Raw genomic sequence first — 20,004 nt, forward strand, 5'->3', positions numbered from 1 at the left:
GTAGGAAAGGGCTAGTGAAAACTCAGTCAAATTTGCCCAGCTCCTAAAGATTTAAAAATGATGGTGCCATTACCATTTACTCTGTTCTGTGCAGAAGCCTCCCCTCCTTCCCAAGCAGTAGATCAAAGTTCTGGGTATTTACCTCCTGGTTGAGTGCAGGGACACAGTCCCTTTCTGATAGGGCTTTTCATCCCTATTAGTGCTATGAAAGGCTCAGCTATGAGATCAGCTGCCAAGGGCTGTACAGGGACAACTCTGAGCTGGAAAGGTCAGGAGGGAGGTGGAGAAGAGAAAAGAGGCAGAGGCTTAAGAGACAGGGCTCAATAAAATCACATTTACTCTGGTCACGGTCTTCAGACAAGCTTCCAAGACAAGTAACCATGTGTCATCTAACAGCCATTATTTGGGTCTGACACATCCCCCGCATACATAGGCTTTGAAATTCTGAGACAGACACTAAACAGGCCATTTGTCTTCACGTCAGTAGATTGGGCACTCCCACACATTCGATCACAGCACCTCCAGGGGGAGAGGAGAAGTTGCAAGCATCCTATAGCCACTGCTCCATCATTCACTCCCTATTGCAGCGCTTGATGGGACTGGAAAGGCTGCAGGTCCATCCACTCAACACCACACAGATACTGCTCCTACCCTACTCTCTAGAGTCTTCCTGCTGGGAAAAAAGCGGGGTAGCAACCCTCATTTGTGACTCCATAACAAGGTCCATGGTGAGAAAGTAAACAATGTCATCTCCTAGATACCAGAACACTATAAAGGGTAGTGGATATCTTGAAGTATCTGGAGAAGCACTCAATGGTCATAAGCCTTGTGGAAATGACCACAAGTACATTAAGATTCAATTAAATCAAGAACGGTTTCAGGAACCTAAAGAAAAAACTTAAATGACTTGGAGAGATCCCTCTGGCCCCAAGCACTAGTGAAGACAAACCAATACTGGAAACCAACTGATTGTGCCACTGGTGCATAAAAGATTTTGATTCACAACATTGCAACGCCTTCAGAGAGAAGTAGTAACTTTAGATTAGTCTGCACTCCAATAGGGTGCCAACCTCCTAGGGTCAAGCTGCTTAGGGAGCTTTATTTACAGAAATCTCCATTTACAATAGACTCCAAGCACTTCAACTTTTAACTTGGTAAATGAGGAGCTTTTAACTGAATTAATCTGGCATGTACCTCCACCATATCAAACAAGTTGTTATGGAATAGAAAAATGAAGAGTACTGCTATATTAAGGTATGTAAACACATGTAATCAGAATGGGAAAACAAGCAAGGAGAACTGTCACTGAATGACAAACTGCCACCTGCTGGGATGATTCTATGTAACTTGAATATTGATATAAACAGGTGCAATCTATTTAGGAGAGACAAAGGGAACATAAGAACGGCCATACTGGGTTAGACCAATGATCCATCTAGCCCAGTATCCTGTCCTCCAACTATGGCCAGTGCAAGAAGCTTCAGATAAAATGAACAGAACAGGCCAATTTATCCATCCTCAGTCCCAGCTTCTGGCAGTCAGAGGTTTAGGGACACCCTAGCATGGGGTTGTGTCCATGACCATCTTGGCTAATAACCACTGATGGGCCTATCCTCCATGAACTTTCTAATTCTTTTTTGAACCCAGTTATACTTTCGGCCTTCAATGCATCCTCTGGCAACAAGTTCCACAGATTGACTGTGCGTTGTGTGAAGTACGTTATGTTTGTAGACCATCATATCTTCCCGTTGCTGTTTCTTTTCTAAGCTGAACAGTCCCAGTATTTTTTTTTAACCTCTCCTCATACGGAAGCTGTTCCATAGCCTTAAATTAATCATTTTTGTTGCACGTATCTGTACCTCTTTCAATTCTAATGTATCTTTTTTGGAATGGGGTGACCAGAACTGCAGATGGTATTCAAGGTGTGGGAGATGCCATGAATTTATATAGTGGCATTATGATATTTTCTGTCTTATTATCTACCCCTTTCCTAATGGTTCCATAATATTTTGTATGTATAGTTGGGGATTATGTTTTCCAATGTGTATTACTTCGCATTTATCGACATTGAATTTTATCTGCCATTTTGTTGCCTAGTCACCCTGTTTTGTGAGATCCCTTTATAACTCTTTGCAATCTGCTTTGGACTTAAGTATCCTGAGTAATTTTGTATCTGCAAACTTTCCAAGTTTACTGTTTACCCCTTTTTTCACGTATCAGGGGCTAGCCGTGTTAGTCTGTATCCAAAAAAACCAACAAGGAGTCCAGTGGCACCTTAAAGACCAACAGATTTAGACATAAGCTTTCCTGGGTAAAAAACCTCACTTCTTCAGACCATGTATGAATGTGTTGAACAGCACTGGTCCAAATATAGATCCTTGGGGGCACCCCATTATTTACTTCTCTCCACTGTGAAAACTGACCATTTATTCCTGCCCTCTGTTTCTTAATCCTTAACCAGTTACTGATCCATGAGAGTACCCTCTCTTATCCCATGACTGCCTACTTTGCTTAAAAGCCTTTGGTGAGGGACCCTGTCAAAGGCTTTCTGAAAATCCAAGTACACTATATCTACTGGATCACCCTTGTGCACGTTTGCTGACCCCTTCAAAGAATTCTAATAGATTGGTGAGCCATAATTTCCCTTTACAAAACTTGTGGTGACTCTTCCCCAACAGATCATGTTCATCTATCTGTCTGATGATTCTATTTTTTACTATAGCTTCAACCAATTTGACTGGTACTGAAGTTAGGCTAACTGATCAGAGGCAATACTGGAAATTACAGGAGTCATCTTTTTTTTTTTTTTTTTTTTTTTTAAAACAGTGTTACATTAGCTATCCTCCTGTCATCTGGTACAAAGATTGATTTAAGCAACAGGTTATATACCACAGTTAGTAGTTCTGCAATTTCATACTTAAGTTCCTTCAGAACTGACCTAGTGTCTTATTACTGTTTCATTTATCAATTTGTTCCAAAACCACCTCTATTGAACCTCAATCTGGGACAGTTCCCCAGATCTGTCACCTAAAATAAATGGCTCAGGTGTGGCAATCTCGCTCATATCCTCTGCAGTGCAGAGTGATACAGTAAAATTCGTTTAGCTTCTCCACAATGGTCTTGTCTTCCTTGAGGGCTCCTTTAGCAGCCTGATCATCCAGTGGTCTCACTAATTGTTTGGCAGGCCTCCTGCTTCTGATATATACTGAAAATTTTTAAAATATATCTTTTTGTCTCTAATTACCACTTTTACCCTGTTTAGCCACGTGGCATTTTTTTGGCCCTCTTCATTTTTTTTTTCGTTTTTTTTTAAAGTGAATACACATAAGAGGCTCAAACTATATGGGGTTTTAAAAAAGTTTCCATGCAGCTTGACGGCATTTCACCTGTGTGACTATTCCTTTTGATTTCCATTTAACTAGCTTCCTCGGTTTTGTAGAGTTCCCCTTTTTGAAGTTAAATGCTACTATGGTGGTCATCATTGATATTCTCCTCCCCCCACCTCTTCCCCCCCCCCCAAAAAATAATGTTAAATTTAATTACATTATGGCCAATATTACTGAGCGGTTCAGCTATGTCCATCTCTTGGACCAGATTCTGTGCATCACTTAGGACTAAATCAAGAATTGCCTCTCCCCTTGAGGGTTCCAGGACTAGCTGCTCCACGAAGCCATCATTAATGGTATCTAGAAATTTCATCTCTGCACTCTGTCCTGAGGGGACATATTCCCAATCAATATGGAGATAGTTGAAATCCCCCATTATTATTGAACTTTCTGTTTTTGTGGCCTCTCTAGTCTCTCTGAGCATTTCGCAATCACAGTCACCTTCCTTGTCAGACGGTTGGTAGTATATTCCCACAGCTATATTCTTATTATTCAAGCATATAATTTCTATTCATAGACATTCTATGCTACTGCTTGATTCATTTAAGATTTTTTACTATATTTGTTTCTATGCTTTCATACATAGAGCCACTTCCTCACCAGTGCAACCTAGTCTGTCATTCTTATATATTTTGTACCCTGGTATTACTGTGTCCCATTGATTATGATCATTCCACCAAGTTTCTGTGATGCCAATTATAACAATATCCTCATTTAATACCAAGCACTGATGTTCACCCATCTTTGTATTTAGACTTCTTGCATTTGTATACAAACACTTATAAAATTTGTCAATATTTAGTTGTCTGCCTTCAGACTCTTGTTTGACTGCTTCTCTTCGGTTCCTACCTGTACAATATCAACGTCTATCCTCACCTCTTTATTAGGATACAAAAATGTCTCCTGTAATAAATCCTCCCTGTGTCTGTCTGAAGCCTGTGCTTCTCCACACCTGCAGCTTTCCTCAAGCCCTTAGTTAAAAAACTCTGACAATTTTAATTTTACATGCGAGCAATATGGTTCCATTTTGGTTTAGATGGAGCCCATCCTTCTTGTATAGGCTTCTCCTTTCCCCAAAGGTTCCCCAGTTTCTACTAAACCTAAATCCCTTCTCCCAACACCATCGTCTCATCCACTCATTGAGACCCTGTGGTTCTACTGGCTGTGTGTGTGGAACTGGAAGCATTTCAGAGAATGCTACCATGGGGGTCCTGGACTTTAATATCTTACCTAGCAGCCTACATTTGGCCTCCAGGACCTCTCTCCTATCCTTACCTATGTCACTGGTGCCTACCACTACCACCGGCTCCTCCCCGATATCACACACAATTCTGTCTAGATGTCTTGAACAAGGGGAAGAGGAAGTGGAGAGGACATGCTTGTGTCAAAAATACTGACGATTCAGAAACAGAATGGAATAACTGTGATGTTTTGATTATTACACAAGAAATCAAACAAAAGGCATCTGAACATCTGGGCTGTAAAAAACCAAGAACAAACATTCTTGGCCCACCTCTAGAAGTACTCAAAGTTACAATGTGACTCTCATGGGGAATTTTAACTACCCAGATAGCTGTTTGTGATCTCCAACAGCCAGACATTCTTGAAATGTGCTTAAGGTACAGAAGACTACTTTGTACTCCAGAGACTCCAGCCACAGAAGAAACCACCCAGATCAATGCTGATAAGGAAGAACCAATTGAGAATAATACACAAGATTGATATCAATGACTGTGAGCCACTTACATCACCACAGAAAAGAATGGATACCCCTGCATTGCTTCATTTTGTGTCTTAATTTTTCAGGATAGCAAATCTGGGGTAAGTTAAACAATTTCGTGAGAGATGTGATGGGAAGTAGTATTGAAATGTGAAAGTGCAGAATATTGGGATATCTTAGGACATCATTAAAGTAGAGACTACAGTTTGTCTGAAAAAAAGAAGAAAGACCCAAGTGGCTTCATGAGGGGTTGGTTTAAAATTTGGACGGAAACAAAAACCCACATATAGGAAATAGAAACAAGTGGAGGAAACTGAACTAGAATACAAAATTAGTTAAGTCTTATAGGGGAAAAGATTAGGGAAGCATAAAAAGAAGAATGTGTTCATGGTAGCTAAAAGAATTAAGAAAAGTAAGATGTTTACAGATTAACTATTGATTAAAAACAGGTAGATAAATATCTGGGAAAATGTTAACATAATGAGTTTTTCTGGACGAACCACATCCTAATATGCTAAAGGAGCTGATTAAAATCTTTGTGAGCCAATGCAAGAGAAGGTAAGGCACATTAATTACATTTACGATTGATACTAAATTTAGAAGAGCTGTAAACACCAGTGAGGACAAATATACAACACACAAGTACTTAAGACATTCAAATATAAGGGAGAAGGCAAGAGATTTAATCTGGGGAAAGGCAGCTAATACTTCTAGAACAATATAATCCCAAACTCAAGTATTTGAGGGATAAGGAAAAACTTGGAAACTAGCAAAGGCTGAAAGAGGCCTGCATCAGACCAAGAACTGTCTGACTGTTCAACACCAAGCACAATTCCTCCAGAAATCACTACACTAAAAATAAATAGATAGGGTGAAAGCGGAAAGCAAATTAAACAAATACTTCTAAAGCTAAAAAAGACATTACAGACTGAAAAGATTTAAATTTTATTAGAGAATATTTAAAAAATAAACAATACAGAAAATTTGAAGCGTCAGTTATTGGTCATTGGGGGAAACATACAGAGTATAGGGGTATGTTGGTGTTTTGGGGCTGGGCAGCACACATAGTATATACAGACTGCAATGTCCCCAATGAGGGGTGGGTAACCGGTGGGCGGGATCAGGAAACAGTCGATAAGTGGTGAGGCTCTAACACCCATACGGGAAGTAGAGACAGTCATGGGTATAAGTAAGCGGGCTGGGTAATGGGGATGGGGTGACCCTCACGTGGCGGAATTCAGTTAGGTTTGGTGGGTTCAGGGCTCAGGGGATAGGGTCCAGCAGGGGTGTGTGTGGGTGCACGAGGTCTCCCCGGCTCACTCTCGGTATTGGCGGTGGCCGGTGATGTGCTCGATGTAGATGTCCCGGGACCAACGGATAGTGTCCGAGACCATTAGGCGTCTCATGAGCCGTGTGTAATGACGGCCCACCCCACAGGTCCTAGGCACCCAGGGCCCCAACGAGCAGAGCGTCGATGTGCACCTCGTAGCCCTTAGTCCGCTCAGTACATTGAAAGTTATCCAAATTGTAATCTATCACTTTAAAGGCTATGGGGTTTTTCCTAGCCTCAGTTGCAGACTCCGGGATCTGTAGAAAAGTGTGATCCGGACTTAGCAGTCAGTTTTGCAGGCAACCTGGCCTCGAGCAAGGTGGGGTGAGTCATGTCTCTTTGCCTAATGGAGCAGCCTGCTTTGCCCTGTTTGCTTTTGGTTACTGTGTGTTCTCATTCTGGATTCTAAGGCTGAAAACAGCATTATGTATGTTGGAATCTTCCAATGAGAATATTTGATGTTTCTATCTCACTTCTCTGAGAGCATACCATGAACATAATAAAAAGGACATCTCTAGTCCATCTCCTTACAAATGCATGTGACAACAAACGAAGCCAATGCATTTTTGGTTTGTATCCACAGAGACATTGCATCATGGGACACAGCTAGTATTTCCTCTCTCTATACAGCTTTGGTGCCAATACACCTGAATTAGTACACTTATTTCTGGGCACCTCATTACCAGAGATTTCCAAATTGGAGCAAGTTCAGAGGAGCAGAAAAAATAATTAAGACCTGGAGTAAGTTAGTAAGATAAAAACTAAAACTGAAAAGCTGTCCTGGTGTTTACTGGAGGAGGAAACCATAAGGGTCTACAAATATTTGAAGGGTATAAACACCGGAGAGGAAATTATTTAGGGTGACTCAGGGGTGCAAGTAGGTGAGGTGGGCTGGAGTTAACAAGACAATTTAGGCTGAATATAAAAGTTCCTGAGAGTGAGATCTCTTATGCTGCAGAATATAGTCTCCCAAACCAAGTGGTGTAATCAATGTGTAATAGTAAACCAAAGCACTAGTACTTGCCTTAGGCCCCTGCTGCAGAACCTAACCCCGCTGCTGGCTTACCAAAATGGTTTACCAAACGTTTGCATGGCAGGGGCTGTTTGCTAATCCATTATTTGGGACCTCAGCAGTAAAAACGTTATTCAGAGTCAGCTGCTGCACAGCTAGAACCAAGATGGCCATGCCCTGCTACAGCTTCCTCTGGATCCTGCACTTCCCTCCACAACTGACAGATTCCCTGTCTGGATTCTCTTACAAGTAGAAGACAGGAGTTAATCACGACTGGATTACAGGTCCTACCTTCCACTTCCAATGGAGAAAGGGGCTGGGACAGGGGAAACTAGCAAATGCCACAAGCAAATCGGCACCCGTATCTTTCATTCTGCTGTTCGATGGTGTGAGTGGTGTATGCTTTACTGTAGTGCATGGCCTTTTGAGGAATTTTCTCCTCCTTCAGAGCCAAACCACCTACCATAATCCCCACACAGGACCCCAAGGAGGTCCCCTTCTTTCATTCCTATTTCCTGGTGTATCTCAGCACTGGGGCCTCTATCCCCACTGGCCACATGGAGGCGTGTTAGAACGGATGTGTTTCTTGTCTGTGCATCCTCCACCAGAAGGGATGGGAGGGGGAAAATCACAACTACCGAGGCCACATCCTTCAACTCTTCCCAAAAAGCCACCAGCTAGAAGAGTTGACCCATGACTAGAGGGGTCAGAACAGCTTCCACTCATTCATTACTGCCCTGTGGAAACTAGGGTAATTTTGCATGGAGGGGACAGGACACAAGACGACAAAGGACTTCCTGCCAAGGTAGCTTCTCACACCTAACAACTGTTGGGAACTTGCCATTTGTTTGCAGGTGTTGAAGAGCTGCATGCCCCTTTTCCACCCCCCAACAGAAATCCAACATCCCATAAACTCGAGCCCCCGACATGCAGAAGTGTTGTGCCATCTGCTTACTGAAGCACTTACAGAACAAAGTGGGAATTAAAAAAAAACAACCCTCGTTCATGTTTGTTCTCAAGGCTCCAGTGCTACAGGCTAGGCCCAAGATGCTCAGCTCAAGGTGCTGCTCTCCTGTTGCAGCCCCAAGGAGACTTTGGCCAAAGTGTGGACACACAGACGAGGGTTCTCATGCCTTATTCTTTCAGAAAAGGATTGGGAGAGGAATCTTCTCTGCCTAACCCTTAGAGAAAAGATGCTTTTAATGAAAGCCTTAAAATGGTATTCGAGAGCTTGGCGCTGGGAGTCCAAGGGGATGGAGAGAGGTTATGTTAACTTTCAAAGGCCTTTTTGATTGCTAAGCAGTCTAAGCTCAGGGCTAGGCAGAGCCCCCAGATGATGAAAGTGGCCCTAAACGAAGCTTGGCATATCCAATGCGGCTGTGAGGGGGGGAAAAGAAGGGGGAGCAGCCACTGAATGAGGATGAACCCCAGGAAGCTATCTCGCTCCAATGGCGAGGATTTTCCAGCTGGCCTTGGGAAGCCAGTGCCTGGGCAGCCCACATCATGCTGCTGTCCATGCTCCTTTCCGTTTGAACACAGCTTCCCTAAGGCTTAAAGCCGCCAGTAAATGAAAAGGAAGAAAAAACCTTTTGTGTCTCAAGGCAAGTTTGAAAGAAAAAAAAAATGAGAACATGTGGGTGGTCTGCATGGGAGACTTTTGACTTTGTTTTTTTGGCTATTTTATTCCTTGGCAGAGTGAGTTCCTGGGGTTTCTCGGCAGAAGGTACAGCCAGATCACAGGAGCATCTTCAGCCCACCCAGGGGCCAAAGGTCAGTTCACAACAGACACAATCCTGGAGCCGAGGAGGCTGCTTCAAAGAGTGGAGAAGTCAAGAGAAATTAAAGTCAGAAATGGTCTTAGGGCCAGAGGGGGTGTCAGGCTTAGGGCTCTCCCAGATTCCTTAACTCCCCTGTTAGGGGCCCTTGGAGCGGGGGAAATAGCATATTAAGCGAAGGCCCTTTAAACAGGATTCTGAGGCACTGGCAAAATCTCACTTCCACTGAGAGGCAAAGCCGCGATTCCCATGCTTCCCAACATTCCTCTATTGCAAGAAAGCTCTTGTATCGGATGCGAGTTACTGGGATATGCAACAACAGATCAAGAAGCCAGGAAGCTATATTTACCACTTGCACTTACAGGTAAAGCCTGATTTTATAGAGGTCTCTGAGGCCATCCCAGACATTGGTAAAAAGCGGGATATGACAGTTTTTTCTTTGATACATGATTCAAATTTTGTGTAACAGACTCCAGTTAGGTCAAAATTAAATCAGTTTAACACCTTGAGCCTAATTCCTGACGGATGTATGTGCTCAGATTATGAAAACAGCAGACTGTATGATAGCAACAGGTGATGCAACAGGTCAGGACTGAGGGATACTGGCAGAGCTGCAGAGGGGCCCAGGTCTGGAAGAACTGGAGTGATACAGATGTGTTGGCAGAGCCAAGGCAGATCCTGCCTGCATGATGGCAGACAAGCTCAAAGTCATTCCTCCTTCATGAAGTGTTTATATTTTGCAGCACACTTTTCCATCACTGTTTGTGAAAAAAAGCCATTTAGAGCTAAAGGCAAAAGATTTAAGCAACACGCTTCTGTGATATGAAACACCAAGTACAATTCCTTGAATTTGTGAAAGCCAGAAGCTCAAAAATCTTTGTTTTCCTCCCCCAAAAAGGAGAGGGAAAAAATATATGACCCACCCCCACTCTCTGGTTTCCTCTCATTAATTTGGGGGTGTCAAGAGCAAGAGCATTTTCCTTTGAGAGTTTGGAAAGGATCAGTAGCAGAGAATGGAAATCAAAGCATTTATCAATTCCGATTCTGGGAGTACAAGATGTTAAGCTAGTGCAATGCTTCCCAAACTAAGACATGGCTCCCTGGGGCAGCTACGAGCATCTCAGAAAAAATGCCATCAATATGCTGTTTGTTTTTTTTCTAATTAAGAGTATTAAAACTAGGCTTAAAAATCACCTGTCTCTTACCTGTGGGTCTGCGTCTTATGCTGCTGCTGGCACTGGGAACCTCTCTGCAGTCTCTGCCCCTGCAGGGGGCCTTCAGCAGGAAGACTTCCTGCTGGGGGAAGCAGCTGGTGGGAAATCTCTGTACTGAAAGCTCCCTGCTAAAGCAGAGGACACAGGGAGGCTCTTGGGCCCAGCAGCAGCACCACCTGCTCTAGCAGATAGGGAGAGACAGTGCATCTTATCTTTATAATAGAACAATTTTTACCAAGTGCTAAGCCTACAGGTAACAAACGATTGACTGAAGAGGATTTTAATGAAGTTAAACAGAAAAGGAAAAAAAAATAGACAGCACAATGATAGCTGTGTTATGTTTGGATTTTCGCTTCTCAGTATTATGGCAAAAAGTCTATAACCATAATGTGTCATTTCTTTTCAAGGGTTAGTGAAAAAGTATGAGGCCAGAGAAATTAAGAGACATTTAGGGTACGTCTTCACTACCCGCCGTATCAGCGGGTAACAATTGATTTATCCGGGATCGATATATCGATCCCCGAACGTGCTCACCGTTGACTCTGGAACTCCACCAGAGCGAGCAGTGGTAGAGCAGTCGATGGGGGAGCCGCGGCCATCGATCCCGCAGCATCTGGACCCCAGGTAATTCGATCAAGATACTTCGACTTCAGCTATGCTATTCGCACCCAGTGTAGACCAGCCCTTAGAAACCAAACATCCAGAATTTGTAAATAAGAACTGCAGTGTTTTCCTTCAGAAAGGAAAAGAATTAACACAGGAAAAAAAAAAAAAAAAGTCAGATCTGAAGAAGCAACTGTTCTTTTGTTCTTTAAAAGCATCTTACATGGTGGCCTTGCAAATTGCAAAATACAAATAAGTACACTATCTGCGAGACCCATCTACTTCCATCACCAACAGACATGTAAAATTATGACTGGGTAAGAAGCAACAATGGCACTAAAAACCATTCCTGTGTCAACTAACAATTCCATTGATGCACTGATGACCTTGCAGAAAATGCCCAGGACCAGCTGATAGAGTAAGTTAAGAAGAGTAAATATTTTGCACTGAACCTTAATGAATCCATAGACTCAGCCAACATGGCTTAGCTTCTGCATTATGTGAGATTTGTCAAAGCAGGTACAATAGCTTTAAAATGTTTATTTTGCAAAGAAAGGCCAACTGAAACCCTGGTTGGGAAATATTAAAGATCTTCAAATTTGTAGTGGATGAAGGTCTTAACTATGCCACGTCTGTGGGCAGCTGTGACCAGAAAGAACAGTGAGGGTGCAGCGTGAGTAAAGAAGTGGCACCAGCAGCAATTTGGACATACTGCATGACTCATCACCAAGCTTTGGCATCGAAGAAGCTGCGGTTTGAAGTACACAAAGCCCTCAACATTGTTATAAAAATAGGGTGACCAGATGTCCCGATTTTATAGGGACATCCCCGATTTTTTGGGTCTTTTTCTTATATAGGCTCCTATTACCCCCATCCCGTCCTGATTTTTCACACTTGCTATCTGGTCACCCTATATAAAAACTGTCAATTTTATAAAATCCTGGGCACAGAATATGTTTTAATATGCTGTGCAAAGAGATGGACTCTGACCACACCCAGCTTTTGTTTCACAGTGAAGTCAGATGGTTGTCACATGGAAAAGTGTTACAAGGCGCCTTTGACTTGCATGACAAAAATCAGGATTTTCCTCCTAGGGAAAACAAGCTTTGAAGGTTACATGTGAAGTGTGGACTTCAGGATGATGCGAGCTGGTGGACTTGACTGGCAAACCTAACATGTTTGGGTTGGAATACAAACATATTAGATATCAAAGAGAAAAATCAGAGAATTAACGAAGAAATTTTGTTTCTGGAGATGCCACATTGAAAAACGAGTTACTAAGATGTTTTCACTGTTAGACTTTTAAAAAAGAACAAGGTGAAAGTGATCAAAATGCTATTAAAGGCCAAATATTAAACTAATTTGCTTGGATTGTACTCCTATTTTGCTGAATATTTTCCTGGAGTTGAAAATGAACCTTCAGATGCCAATTGGATTTGAAAACCATTCTTGGTAACAGCTGATTCCATTTCAAGATCAAGTATTTTGGCTCAAGTAAATCTTAGAATTACCAAATGATCACACATGGAAGACCACGTTTTCAAATTTAACAAACCAGGAATTCTGGATTTACGTTAAAGGATAGTAAGACGAACTCAGTGATAAATCCATGAAGTGCTGCTTTCATTCACTTCCAGTTATCTCTGAGAGTCTCTACTTTCAGCAACAATTTCTGTGAAAGCGAAACTCAGAAATCATTTAAACTTGGAAAACTACTTATATCTGGCACCATTAAGAGATTCAACCAAACACTGCTCTACTGTGCAGTTCGAGACAGGCCTATTCTTCTCACTAAAAAACTGCCAAACAATTCATATTTTCAAATTATAGTTTTAGACACCTGGATTAGACTGGATTATATAATTAAATTGTATATAGTTGAATAAAGTTGAAAAATCACCAGAACTCTAATGTCCCTCTTGAATCTACTGTCCTGAACACTTGGATCTAATGTCCCAAGTCAGTTAAGTAAACAGCATTGGTTCTGGGGAGCTATCACGTTTTAAAAGATCTGTAAAGGAACTGCAGTACTAAAAAGTTTGGAAAACATTGAGCAGTGATTCTCAAACTTTTGTACTGGTGACACGTCACATAGCAGGCCTCTGAGTGAGACCCTCCCCTTAAATATATAAAAAAAGTGTTTTTAATTTATAACACTTTTATAAATGCTGGAGGCAAAGCGGGGTTTGGGTTGGAGGCTGACAGCTCATGACGCACCATGTAAGAACCTCACGATCCTCTGGGGGGTTCCGACCCCCAGTTTGAGAACCCCTGAGCTAGAAGGGCTTGTTCTGGTGCATGAATTGTCATCAGTCTCCCCCCGCCCCCTCTCCCCCGCACATCCCCTCCCCAGTTACAGAGGTCGGTGGGTTTCTTGCTCAGAACTGCTCAAGTCAGCTCTGGTACAAGAATCCCTGATGTCCCATGGGGTGTAACACAGAGGCCCCGGTTGGGACCCCTGCTTTCAATCCTCATTAGTTTGAAGAGTCAACTTCTGCTTGAACTTGACCTGCAGTGACCCTTAACATGGAAAAACCAGTGACCGAGTGCTTCAAGATGTTTGCCCGGGATATGAAAGGCTGACTCGTTCCTTTGCATTTAGCCCCCTCAACTCCCCCCTCTTTTGCCCACTGCAGGGAAACTTGCAGCTCAATCAGATCTTCCTTTGGCTGAGAAGCTGTGGAAAGGACTGAGGTGTGACCTAGCTGAGATTGACAGCTGCCATGCTGGAGAGGGCAATCTGTGTTTGGGCCCTAGATAGCATGCAGCAGCAATGGCTGGCTGCACATGATGGGGGCCCCAGGAATGAGCTTCCGATTCTCCATTCAAGGTTCTAACAACATCCTGCAGAAGCAAGTGGTGGTTGGGAATTAAGAAGCATGTGAATAAAGCATGTGCACGTGTGATTGGGTGGGTAGGGGAGTTAACTCAGGGTGAGATGATGGAACTACAATCCCAGCTTAGAACCTGCAACTGTGAGTGAAGATGAAGATTAGTCCGGGAGTCAAGTGGCAGGCTACTTTGCTGTTGGAAAAATTAGGAAGGACAACTCTCAATGCTGCCACCCCCATACCAAGAACATCCTGTTTTAAAGCTGTTTCTATCATTGTTGCCAAAACCCCTTGACTCCTCTTGGCACCCTTATAACAATGGAAAAGGAGTGGGAGAAACTGAGTCTCATCACTGACTCCCAAACCTTAGGCCTCACCAAACAAGTGTAGTGCTGAGCTGGGAGACATCAGCTGATCTATCCAAGAATGGGGGAGGGGGGTGGCAGGAGTAGATTCTTTGACTCCCCATTCTCAGGAGAGATTGAGGAATCCAGGTAAAAAAAAAACTAGTGACGCTGACTTGCCAACATCTGGTTTCTTCCACCCCTAACTTTGAACTATTCTTGAAAATTAAACCATAATGAGCTGGTTGTAGATGAATTGTTTCAGACCCTCCCAGCACAAACCATGGCTGCAAAGACATCACACACTGCACATTCAGATGACCAGTTCAGTTTCTGCTTGCTAGTCACATCAACAGTGTCAACTTTCTGTAAGTTCCAACACCAGCCTCTGCTCCCACCAAGAATTAGAGATGGGCCCAAGCCAAAGTCTAGATTCATACAGTCCCAAAAGTGGGTTTGTCTGAAAATCTGTATCTGGCTCTGAATCTTGTAACCTGAGCCCATCTCTACTGCTCTCTGGGCACCAGGTTCTGTTCAGTTTAACCCAAAGCAAATGCAGACACTCCAGGAAGATTTGGATCTGGCTAGCTAAGATGAGCAGCACAGCCCCACAAAGAGCCTGTAAGCACCTATCACAAAGGCAGTCACTGTAACCAGGCAATTGCTGTACTTGTAGCATACAGTTAATGTTGCTCTGGTAGACTCCGTCCCCACCCAACTGCCAAGATGAGAGATGTGGGCTAGAATAGATGGCTGAATAAGATGTGCCCAATTACATGTCTCTGAGCTCTTCTCTGGCACTGCAGGCTGACCTTTGGTCCAGGCTGCTGATTGGCAAGTTAGCAGCATGTGACAGCAAGCAAGCAAATGGGGAGCCAACGATGCATGAGGTGACAGATGAGTTGTGGCGGGGCCGCTGTGCCCTTTTCCTGCTTTCTTGCTATTGGGTTATAGTGCAGTGCGCCAAGTCGAGTGGAAACAGCAAGGTTCAGGAGAATCCACAGGAGAAAAGAAAGAGAAGCCTAGCGAACAGAATCCAGACACAGCACACTGAACCCCCAACATGACCAAACTGACTGCAGGAGATGAGGTGATTGCAATGCCCTTGCATTAAAAAAAAGGTCAACATATGGAAAGAAACCCTCCCCTTCTTCAGGGCAGATCAAAAGGAGTCCTATCTATACAGGGGTAGGGGCGTCTCCTTCTTCTAACAGCAATGAAGAGGCACAATCGGACGGGCACATCCAACATGGTCACTTTCCTGTGTCTGCGAGGACCTCCAGGCTTTTGGAGAACCTCAGTCCTTCCCCCTCCTCATTTTTTATGAAGCAATGAAACAATGTCAAAACTAAGGCAGTACCAGTAATGTTGCAAATATGTTTTGTTTAAATGCCAAGATTCTTTTTCAAGGGCTGCTTCTCCAGACAACTCTGTGGTCAATTTCAACAAGGGCAGCTCCAAGCAGCCAACCTGCTTAATTTTAACTTCTGTACAGAAGGGAAACTGAACAGCTGTGTCCTACACTAGGCCAATTTCTCACTGTTACCCTGAGATCCATTAACTGCAAAGTTCTTCCTATTTCCAGAACAAGCCCTTAAAAAAAGGTCTCACATACTGACCTCTTTCCTGCCCCACAGAGATCACTGAACACACATGCTCCAAGGAGGCTGCAAAGAAGTCACTGAACATGGCTCTTTCCCCTCCCTGGTCCATTTGGAATTTGAGAAAATACTCCCTGCCCCTTTAACTAAACAAGAGTATGTTGTGGTTTTTTTGAGGGGGGTGGAGGGAAGATGAGGGGTACTTAATCACACAGCACACTGGCAGGATAAGAACCATACACCAACCCAAGAGGCAGCTTACATTCCACTCCTCACCACTGTTCCCCTCCCCTTGATCCCCCACAGGACAGGAACAAGGAGAGTTTCCATATGTGCCAGCCATGAGCAGGGCCCAAATCAGAAACACATCCCTACGGGCTAAACCTGTCTGTAAGCCTCCTCCTGATCCTCTAAGCAAGACAATGAAGTATGCCCTCTTGTGGTGAAGCGAAGACATGCCCTAGCATTGGCCCAGACAGCTACTAAAAGGGAGTTTAATGGGGGAACAAACTTATCAGGCCATTGAAAGGCTTTGGAAGTGCACGAAAAGACAGCTGTAAGCTGGGGTAATGAGGAGGAGGACAACTCACATGTGATGAAGTAGTCCTGCTGCCTCTGGAACTCCAGGCCCATGTAGTTGGGGCTGAACTCCTGGAACTTGATGGTGAAGCGGATCTCCTTCTCTGGCCGGTTGCAAGTCACCAGCACATTGGGATCCATGACAGTGCTGCAGGACTCTGCCTGCTCCCGCTTCACCAGGTACAGCTTGTAGTATTCATAAGGTCTGGAAAGCTCCGCCTTGGGACAGATAATGTCCAGTTTGTCCCCGATCTCTGGGTAGATGACCAGCCCTTTACCAGCCATAAATCTAGAGAGGAAAGAGAGTAAGAGATTAGATTCATGTGCCCTATTTGGATGCAGCTGAGCGGGGAAGCTCAACATTGTGCATCAGGGCAGCTACAAGTTTCTGCTTGGCTGGGGCAATGTTCACAAATTTCATCCTGACCAGAACTGTGTCCCCCTCCCTCCTGGAGGGAAACCTAGAGCTTGCCCCAGGTGGAACTCCCACCATTTTCACGCCACAAAACATTTTTTATGATGAAACGAGTTTTCCTTCTCATGACAAATGCCTGCAGTGAGGGTGGCAAGTGCCGTTGTCTGAAGGTTCCCTTCCACCCCAACATTCAGACACGTATCTCCAATGCCAGGGTCACTGCCCGTTTGCTGCCTACAGTACATTATCCAGGGCTTGGGCCAGTCTATTTTTAAATGGAGACTCATTCTCCTCACTCTAACCTTCCTGAACAGTCAGCCTCACACAGCTGCCAGGGAGAAGTCTCAATCTCTCGCCACTTCCAAATTTCGAAATGCCACACTATGGGTAGCACAGTGGTTAGCCTATGAGAGAACTACGTGGTTGCTGCTTGGACCACTTGCTCTCTTCATGGAGTGGAGTACTGTAAAGACTGTGCTCTTTTCGCCCAGGAGCAGAACACAGAGATCCTGCTGGGTGAAGGGAAGAGTACCTTGTCCAGATTTCCATGACTGGGAAGGTGTGGTTCTGCCACCGGGTTTCATTTAGAGGAGGAAGATTAATGGGGGGGGGGTCATGAGAACTGGTGAGTGTGAAGAGCTTCCTCTCACACCCTCACTGCGAACGGAATTTTTATTGCTGAATAGGGAAGGGAAGAAGAGCTCTAATTCAGCAGGGTGCCTTCTGCCAACACACAAGAGTTGCCTCAAAGTCCTAAACTCGGCAGTATGCCCAAGGGAGGATTGGACAGAAAATGGCAAGGAGGGGTAAAAGCTATTCAGGGCTGGAAGGCAGGCCATTACTAAGCAAAAGGAAGGAAGGCAATGTGGCTAACACTCAGGCTCCATTATTACAGGGCAATTACTCAGCTGAATTTTAAACAGCAATTAAAGAATTGGGGCAGCAGAGAGGGGAGGGGAAGAACATCTACTTAGCATAATCTCTTCTTGATGGAAGATAACCTAGGAATATATATTAACCCAAAATTTTCTCTGCTGTGCAGCCATGACTCCACTGATGTAATCTGGGTGCTCTGAGAATTGGATGGAGCTCCCAGATAGGCTACACCTCCATTCATTTCTCCTGCCCCTCCCAGATTTAATCAATTCCTTCCCCCACCAAATTGCTAACCAGAAGACATCACTCTGAGTATATGCCCAGATTCTATTCTCCCCTCCTCCATCCCAAAGAGATTTGCACAAGTCAAAACTACAGGCGTCAAAGAAACAAGATCAGACATACAAGATCAACTTGCTCTGTGGCTCTCAAACAAGTCTCAGCAAGAAGCCAAAGGGCTGAAGCCAGAGCCAGCAGCCTGGTCTTCAAAATTCCCATCACATGAGCTCCACAGAGAGGATTTACAGGCCAAGTTTAGAGGAGGCAGGCAGGAAAGGTGGAGTCTGAGCCCACACACTCTTGGCAAAGATTCCAAGTTACATTCCAGCTGCAGTTAAGACAAAAAGACAGCCAAAAAAGATCTCACCTGCATCTATTCCTTCAGAGACCGGAGTAGCCCTGATTCTAATTGCCATTGCCCCTCCCCCCCCACCCAACAAGACAGGGTGAGGCTATGGGGCAGCAGGGACATTTACTTTTGATAAGAGCCACTCCCTGTTCTAGAATTTGATTCAGATAATTTGCACTGTATCTGCCCAAACTCTTCCCAGCAGCTAGAGCTCAGCTGGAACTTAAACCTCAGTAGCTAACAAGTTCCCAGTAGCTTAACTATAGGGCCCCCATCAGGCCCTGCCCATGGGAAGTCAGCCACCCACTGGAACTCTGACTGGGCAGGTTATCTCACCTGTCGGATTCCAATACCAATAGCACATATCAGTTTAGCTGACGCACTTTTACCATGTAAGCCGTGGGGAAGTAATGAAATCTAATAAAAGCTATGACTCCTAGAACAAAAGATACACAGTAAGCTTAAAAGGGCAAGAAACTTAACACCTAAATGACTGAGCTCTGTCGCTGTAAACTGCAAATAATGAGAAAAGAAGGTGGGGAAAATGACTACTGCACTAGAGTTTCCAGCGCCTCACAAGGCATGAAGTGAATGATGCAGCTGTGTTCCAACTCATCAGAGCTGCTGGCAGGTAAGCTAGATCTGGCCCTCAGAGGGGTCACCTCACAGCTATGCCACTTGTCTGCTAGCCAGAATGCTTTTCCCAAGGTGCTGCAAGTGATAAAGGCTTGCCCACCCACCATCTGAGCTCTGAGGCAATCCCCTGAACATGCTTACATCTTGTACAGAACTGCCCCCTCTTTACCCACCCTGTGACAGGCCACAGGTGTGCACATTTGGTCCAACAAGTAAACACTTGTACACACACAGGTTTCCACCCCAGGAGGAAGCAGGATCTAAGATCCACCTCTCCAAAGCTAGTCTGACTCACGCATTTTCTGGTGAGATAAATCCAAGTGACTCAAATTCCCCGCTTCAGCCTCTGCCGGCTCCTTCCTAACCAAAAGATTCCAAACAGGAAGCTACAGACCAAGCAAAGTAGACGTCTTGAGGTTTTGGGGCAAAGGAGGAAGAACGCTACATATTTCCCACCTCAGTGGGACCCCAGCATAACTCTTTCTCCAGAGGGGTCTTTGCAGTGACACAAAGCCCCTCAACAATAACCTATCTACCCAAATGGCACCATGCAATAACCATATAATTATGATTAAGGTGCAACAGGGTGTGGTCTCAAATAAGATTAAACTGAGTTATAAAGATATTACCTTTGATTTTTATATTTCCTCCATGTCACTATAGGACAGAGTTAAGGTTCTTTGGGTGCCCTAACTGCATCCCATACCTCAACGTGTTTGGATTTCTAATATAGTTTGAACCTTAACTTTGAATTTCTTGAGGATAATCGCAATACCGCTGTAATGAATAATACCCTGAAGTACTTACATACACACTCAGTCTTAATATAGCTTTTAGCTAGGAATTTCTTCAGTGATATTCTCTGAGTTTCGTATTTGCTGTTCATATGTGAAATTACTAAAACCACGTGATATTTCCAATGATTGAAAATACACAGTATGTACCTGAACCATTAATATTTTCAGAGCTATATCCAGATCCACCACTTTGCTCTAGCTCAGAGGTGCTAGAGGGCCACATCTGGGAATAGAAATTGTATGGTGGGCCATGAATG

The 20,004-nt window shown here is 44.0% G+C and overlaps 1 protein-coding gene across 1 annotated transcript in view; it reads right to left on the minus strand.

Moving 5' to 3' along the window:
* Positions 1-20,004, minus strand: part of EFNB1 (ephrin B1) — a 128,812-nt gene that overhangs the window by 35,342 nt on the left and 73,466 nt on the right. The window contains exon 2 of the mRNA XM_034780620.1: positions 16,407-16,684. Coding sequence (XP_034636511.1) covers positions 16,407-16,684 — 278 coding nt within the window. The remainder of the gene's footprint in view (positions 1-16,406; positions 16,685-20,004) is intronic.

This window comes from Trachemys scripta, chromosome 9 (assembly GCF_013100865.1).
Source record: "Trachemys scripta elegans isolate TJP31775 chromosome 9, CAS_Tse_1.0, whole genome shotgun sequence".
In the NCBI taxonomy this organism is placed as follows: domain Eukaryota; kingdom Metazoa; phylum Chordata; order Testudines; family Emydidae; genus Trachemys; species Trachemys scripta.